General features: G+C 31.6%; 1 protein-coding gene across 1 annotated transcript; it reads right to left on the bottom strand.

The window, feature by feature from the left end:
• Positions 1-4,276, bottom strand: LOC143564894 (integrin-linked protein kinase 1-like). Its single transcript, XM_077052033.1, has 12 exons — positions 3,818-4,276; positions 3,673-3,747; positions 3,485-3,589; positions 3,298-3,383; positions 2,296-2,416; positions 2,137-2,216; positions 1,938-2,000; positions 1,722-1,840; positions 1,538-1,623; positions 1,338-1,462; positions 351-482; positions 1-268 (listed from the first exon to the last, which is right to left on the bottom strand). The coding sequence occupies exons 1-12, from the start codon at positions 4,253-4,255 to the stop codon at positions 262-264; spliced, it is 1,437 nt and encodes a 478-aa protein (XP_076908148.1). The 5' UTR covers positions 4,256-4,276; the 3' UTR covers positions 1-261.
• Positions 4,277-8,126: the final 3,850 nt, after the last annotated feature.

The raw sequence follows: 8,126 nt of genomic DNA, 5'->3' as shown, positions 1-8,126 counted from the left end.
AAAAAAAACACGAAAACAAGAAACTAAAATTATATTATATGACAAGGTAGTATCAACTTTAAATATAAGAAAACAATTTTCACAAAAAGGAAAACAAGAACAATTGGATTCCACCTTATGATGCAACTTCTGCAACTCTGAAAATGAAAACTTATGCCCCTCACTCTAAATTATCTCTCCAATGTATTATACCCATACAAGACCATCTGATCCTCTCTGAACCACTTCATCTTCAACATTCATGCCATTGAAAAACCATATTTACTTCCTGCAAATATATTCAATAATTGTATTAGCACAACACGCTACATGCCCAGAGTTCGATAGTAAAAATTTGTTAAAAAAGGTACCATGGTAGCTTAAACGCGTCTTTCCACCATCCGTGTTTAGTGCAGTTTCCAACAATTTTGTCGAGTCGGATGATGACCTCTGAAAACTTTGGCCTTATGGCCAACTCCGGATACCAACATTCCTCGATCAATCTACAAAAAGAAAAGAAGAAAAAAGAAAACGAATGAGAAAACTCACAAAGAAATTCTAAAGCGTTTACATTTTTTTATGTAGCCATAAAAACCCATTATCGGAAAACGAATAAATCAAGATTTGAACCTGAGACTAGGGGTGTAAATGAGCCAAGCCACTCATGAGCTACTCGAGATCGGCTAAAGCTTGAATCGAGCAGAGCTTAAACAAGCTCGAGCCAGAGCTCAAGCTGCCTCGCGAGCCTAAATGGGCTTATTATTTATATAATTTTTATATTATATATTAAATATATATGTTTATAACTATTATAATATATAAATTTATGATAAGAATAGGTAAACTAAATTATACTAAATTATATGATACACTATGTAACAATTATAATTAAAAAATATAAAAAAATAACTTAGAATGTATAAATAATTTAATTAATAAATACTAAACAAACCAAGGCCGAGCTTAAAACGCTACTCATGAGGCGTGCTCGAGCCTAGATAAGCCAGGGCTCGGCTCGTTTACCCTGCACCACCCTTTGAAGGTTCCGACACATTTACTTATAAAATGCTTTATTAGACTTGTGTTGTAACCTCAGCGGGCAAGAAACAACTTGAAAAGGAAACAAATCAACCAGATAGAGAAAGTCCCATAAAGCAAGGTTAACAATTATAACCTTATATAAATCCTTTTATTCAAAAAGTAAGATTGCTGTTTAAACAATGTAATCTTCTAGACCATAAACGAAACACTAACCATCTATAAAATTTTAATATAAAATGTTTTGGTTCAACCCAACCCAACCCAACCCAACCCAACCCAACCCAACCCAAACAAGCAATGACTGAAGAACAACTCACTCTTTTAAGTCCGGAGGATAATATTTAGACTTTATCTTGAACGACGGTCTCTGGACATCTACACACATGAGCTTAACCGCCTCCTCGGAAGCCTTGGGGTGAAACGGTTGGGCACCCTCCATCATCTGACACCATTGTAAAAAATTAAGATTAGTATTATTATAAAATATCTTTTATAATATGATTACAAAAAAAGTTACCTCGTAAAGAATAAGGCCAAACGAGTACACATCCACACCTCTATCGAACAGTTCATCTTTATAAATCTCTGGTGCCATATATAAATCTACTAACAACACACAACAAACAAATTACAAAACATGCATATACTTTTGAAAGTAGAAACATAAGAAAAGAATAATTTTATATTTTACCAAGACTTACTTGATTGATCAATATTAACAGGTCGCGCTAATCTTACTTTATCGGGTGAAATTTTAGACAGTCTGATTAACCCAAATCCCGCAACCTTCAACTGACCCGCACTATCCAGCAAAATATTTCTGGTACCTTACCAAATTTCAATTATTAAAAAAATCTCAAAACTCAAACCCATACAAGTTATGTTACAGAATAACTAATTTAAATTAGTTGCCTTACTTTGGCCTTAAATCACAGTGAATAATCGGGTCGGGTTTACATTCGTGAAGATAATTCATTCCCCTGCCAAATCAAATCTAACTCAGATGTGAAAAGTGTCACATAAAAAGTATATAATACGCTTATATTAGTTATGCTACTAAATAATTAAACTGTTTGACTCGTTTCCGTTTTAACTAATATTTTTAATTTTACTTGCCTGGCAATATCAAGAGCAAATTTAAGAGCTTTAGATGGCGACAAACGTCCTTTCTTTTGAAGATAAGATCTAAGATCACCCTAAAAATTCAACACGAATTTAAGATTTAAGCATTAACTCTTTCTGATTATTATTATTATTATTTTTTTTTTTACTTACTGCAGCGTGATACTCAGAAACAATCATCATGGGTACATTTTGGGTGACGGCTCCAACAAACTGGACCACGTTAGGATGACGCACCTTCTCCAACAAAGTCAACTCGTATTTGAAAGCGTTTCTGCATTAATTACAAATGATACATAAAAAGTTTAATGCTGGTTATTAGTGTAATACTGTAATGTGAGCCATACTATAGTGGTTACGCACTTGCGCAGGTTGAGCAATAGATCAACACGGTATGGGTCAAAACGTGTTGTATTTAATTACAGATTAAAACTGTTCAAACTGGCCCGTTAACGCTTTATTATCGATTTTTCCTATAAGTAGGTGATGCGTTACATGTGATTAAAATCCAAATTACGACAATAATAATCTGGTTATTAAATGAAAAAATTTAGGATGAATATCATGAATTATGCATACTATCTGTATGATTTTGACGTGTTGGACCCTTTCAACCCATATTATGCATTTTGTTTTTATTTATTTTTTCTAATTTGACCGATTAGAGATAAATCATAGCACTAATTGACCAATTCTCTCCAGCTCTAAATTTAATATACAAAAGTCAAATACAATAATAGAAAATCATATATCAAATAGCCAGAACTTGGCTAGATGTGTGCAGAGTTAGCAGTTTTGATTCTCTTAAATCAAATACTAATAAATCGAACCGGATTATGTCAAATCATATACCAATGGCTCATGTACAACAAAAAGTTAATTATATAGACAGTCAAATTAAAAGAAACAAGTCACATGTGTTAGAAAGTCACCGGACATCATTTTCGCTAAGAGAAGTAAACTTGTCATTAAAATAAAGAAACTTTCTTAATCATATACCACACACTGTACTCTTTTGGGAAAAATTTGTTTCGATTTGACACATTACCCAATCCACACCTAAACTTACTCGTTTTGACATATTACCCAACCCGTTACATCTGGTTCATATATAAAAAAACTTAACATATGGATAAATTATATCTAACCACATACATGGTTTCAGGGTCAGAATAGCTATCTTTGTCTAGTATCTTCACAGACACTTTTGTCCCGTTCCATTTCGCAATTTGATACGTTCCCTGTCAAAATGTACACAAATTGATATAAGATTTTAGATTCAATGAAATAGTTATATAAACCATAAAATGCACAAATTATATTACAATAAAAGCAATATTACCTTTGAGATGCCATCACTTTTGCGAATCTGAAGCTCGAGAGGATTAAGCTCATATTCTGGAACTTCACGAGGATTCGCAACCGCCATAGGTGTCTTTCTAGTTTTCTACAAAATCAAAACAATATTCATCACAATATCCAAAAAAAGAAACCATCAACAAACTAAAAAAAACATCAACCACAAAATACCGGAATTTTGGCTCCACGCGCCTTCAAGATATTATACGTTTCCACATTCCCATAGTACTTAGCATCCGCAGCCGCCTGTACCAATATCAATTTTTAAGACAATATGTTTGAAATTTCAAAAACTAAGTTAAAACCCAATACACACCGTGCTGCCCCAACGATCACGTGCATCAATATTCGCCTTACGGCTAAGTAACAGCTGAACAACATCCACATGGCCTTCACAGGCCGCAATATGCAAAGCAGTACGACCATCAAGGTCAATACTATTAACATCAACCCCATCATCTAACAAATCCTTAACGCCTTGCACGTCTCCCTTGGAGGCGTCAAACAACAACTGCATAGTGGCGTCTAGGTTCCCGGGCAAGGTTAAATCATCCTTTGGAGGCGACCGACGTAGCGGGTCAAGGGATGATTGCCTCCCGAATCGGAACCTAGCGTTATTGTTGTTGTTGTTGTTATTCGAATGTGGATCCATGGAACTCTGACGCTTGAAGCTGAATTTAGCGCTGAGTTTCATGGATCCCGTCGAGAATTGACGGGAGATCCCGCGTTTCAATTGAGCTGCAGCTCGTTCCATTATGATAAGGAAGAAAACTTTTGGTTTGGTTGTGTAATAATATTATTGAAATTGAAATAGTAAGCACGGATTGATTGATTGATTGATTAAAGCATGTTGGTTGGTGGTTCAATCGAGAGCTGAATGTTGAGCTCCCGATTGCGAACGAAAGAAATGAATAAAGAAGAGGTAATTATGGGTTTGAAAGGAATATTGAGAATGATGGATGAAATCCGTGTCAGATGTGATGAAAAACATATGATAATAATGATGATGATAATAATATTAAAATGATAATATATAAATAATAATAATAATAATAATAATAAAAGATGAAATTGGGTGTCAGTTTTCTGTCAATCTCTCTGCCACTCGGTTTGTCCGAGAAAGTCGTTGCTTATGTTCAAATTACGTCCTTATACCTTTTTTTTAAGATTACTGTCGGCCACCGTTTTGTTCTGTTATTATTTTGCATCATTTTTGTAACAAAATATATTAGTTGTAAGAATAATAATGATAATTTGGTGTACGAGGGTTATAATGAATTATTATCATTTTAATTTCATGTTTTGGTTAATTTATAGAAATTAAATACAAATGACGAATAAACGTTTTGACTCAAAATAAATAAAATTGTGTCAATGGTGGCACCGACTACAACGATGACGGAAATGATGGTACGTCGGGGTGGTTGCGGTGGTGGTGAAGTTGTGGTGTAGAGAAAATATGATGAATGAAGGAGTAATGAGTGGAAAATAGAAAGTGTGAACAAATAATTTTGATGTGTTTAGAATTTGAAGGTAATTGAATCTTTGTGTAATCGGTGATTAGTTATATGGTCTCGTTTTTCGATCCATAACAATAATTATTTCTCTCCGTTTCTCATTTTTACATGTCAAATATTGCTTAAGTATTATATATCATAATATTAAAGTGGTGTTATGAAAATCATGCCAAAAAAATTTACATATTGTGCCCCTAAGTTTTCAAAATCCACACAATCTACGCACCTATTTTAGGTCATGGGGATACTCTAACCACTCTTAACTCCACATAAGTACCACGTCACTTATTTTTCTCTATTTCACTCCACGTCTCCATCTCACCAAAAAAAAATGATTTAATCCTTTTAACTCTATTTCATTCCTATTAATTATTAATTTAATATATTGTTCTTTATCTTTTATATGTGTGCACCTATTAAATCCATACTGATCTAAGCCCCGTTGCATGGTCACTCTTACACATTGTTTTTGTTCACTCTAAGACTACAGCCATTGGCATTCTCAGTATTGCAATCTTGAGATTTTGAGAATAAAAAAAAGAAAAAAAGGAGTAAATGGGGGCAATCTCGATCGGAATGGCAAACCAGATTGCAAACCCAATTTGTTTGTCTCATTCACACATGTCACATTTCCATTGGTTACTTTTTATTTTGATTTTTCTTTTTTAATTCATAACAATTATTTATATATATATATATATTGGTTTTTGTTTTTATAACTTATTATATTTGACTTTTTAAAAAAAAATTCTAAAAACACAGTCTTACTTAGTTTTTTTTGTGAGCATTCCGGTATAAATTTTGTTAAAAATAGAGTTTGTTTAAAAAATCGTATTTTTTATATAAAATTTTAGTTTTAACCATTATTGAATTATCTTATTTGAATCACTAGTTTTCTACTGGTTAGTCAGATTTTTTGGATAAGATTTATAATCTAAAAAATCAAACATTATAAAATGTGTTTGATTAATATATATATTTAAAGTTTTTTATATTTAAAAAAAATATAATTACTTAATTATATTTATATAGTTAATCAAAACTAATTATAAATTGAATTTATTTAATAAAAAAATGATGAGATTGGGTTGTTACTAGGAATAAAAGATTAGAGTGGGTTAAATTTTGTATATTGAAGAGAGTAAAATTAATTTTATAATGTGAGATTGAGATTGTGAGATTGTTAAGGGGATAGTCTAATACAGGTGCATAGAAGACAAGCAACTAATTATTATCTTAAGTACCATGTTCAAAATTACACTCTTCTACCTTTTTAAGATTCCATTCTGACAACTCTTTATATTATTATTATGTCATAATGTTAGAATAGTAATACTATAATAGAGCTTAGTATACTAGGTTATTAGTTTAGTATACTAGAGTGTAGTATTTGTTTAAAGCCACGAGCTTTCACATTGAATTGTTTTGGGAAAAAAAACAAAGAGAAATGAAAAACAAAACTCATGGATCAATCTTTTCTCTCTCTCTCGCAAAATTGAGATCCTCTAGAGGTCCTTGGCATCAATTAACGAAGGGTTTGACCTCTTTTTATCTCAAAGATCTTTTTTATGTTTATCTACGAAGTTAAGAAAAACCCACAAACACTATTATATATGATTTTACACCTCTAGGCTCTTATAAGGTTAAAGAACCAACTGTAGTTTGCGACTTTGCGTCCATGTGGTATTGGAGTGCAGACCACTTGCGCTCCTCCCAGGAAATTTGAATTGTTTGTGTCCTTGTGGTTTTGGAGCGGTATCACTTTGAAGGCCTTTGTCTATATTTTGTTTATGAATCCACTGAAAAGATTTTTATGCCCTTTTATGATGTTCCAATTGCAACCATGTGCTTTGCATGCATGCAGTTTGTGTCCCTCCGTCATTCAACCAAACTACGTCTTCAACCCAACCATAATACACCACCACCATCTCTCTCTCTCTCTCATGTTGAAGCACCACCACCTCTCTACTCTCTTTCTCTCTCTATATTGTCTAAATTATGTATTTAATTATGTATAGACTATTATTGATCATTGTGATGGTTTTGATTATAAAATTTATATTTTTCTATTCATTAAGGTCAATGTGATGGTTTTGATTATAAAATTTTAATTTTTCTAACTATTAAATGATAACCATTATAAGTTTTATATTAAAGTGTCATTGTAATTAGTTTATATTAAAGATATATTATCAAATAGGGTTTTATATTTTGTTAATATATATGCTTGAGATGGTCGTACAATAACGTATTAAATTGTAATTTTTTATGATAAATCCTTTAAATAATATGCCTTAAAGCATTCATAATAATCGGTATTAAGGGTGTTTTAACGTTCTTAGGTGTTTAGGAAGTACCATTCGTGTACAATGATTAAATCCTTTTTTTTTTGTTAAGAGTATGCATATAAAAGTTTTATGAGAATATGTAATCTAGTTATATTATTTATATATAACTAGTTTTTATCCCCTCGTATTACAGGGTTGTTTTATATTATTCGTTTATAATATTTATATATTTTTTTTGAATTCTAATTATATTTATTATAAGAAATTTAATACTATACTTCATATTTGATGATGAAAGAGTTTCACAAACATATGAGATTTTATAACCCTGTTTAAAAGTTATTTGGGTATGGTGAGACATATGATCCACTTATTTTTTTATACAATAAAACTGTTTCTTAATTATAAACAGGAAAAATAATATCTTTAAAAAACAAATATTAATTTTTAGTGTATCTCTTTTTTATAGGATTTTCATATCAATTATTTGGTGAAATCAATTTTTAATCTAATGAGATGTTATAAACTGTTTAAGGGCTATCTAGGTTTGGTGAAACCTATACCTGTGAATTCGGGTCAAATACATGAAAAACATTCATTTACATATAAAACAATTTGGTGGTTTGATGGAATGCAAGGAGCAATAAGATAACTTTTAAAAATTTCGTTTATATATATTTATGATAAATTATTGTGTTATTGATGAAATTTATTCAAATTCAATTGGAAAGCACAAAACGCCCAAGTTTTCGACAAGGCTAAACTCGCATCCTCTCGAGTGATAGCAATGGCGAAGATTCATTAGGGCCAGGGGTGGCCC

Source organism: Bidens hawaiensis, unplaced genomic scaffold (genome assembly GCF_021521415.1).
Source record: "Bidens hawaiensis isolate Kalapana, Puna unplaced genomic scaffold, B.hawaiensis_p1.1 tig00022174_1, whole genome shotgun sequence".
Lineage (NCBI taxonomy): Eukaryota > Viridiplantae > Streptophyta > Magnoliopsida > Asterales > Asteraceae > Bidens > Bidens hawaiensis.
This window is presented reverse-complemented; position numbering and strand designations above follow the sequence as displayed.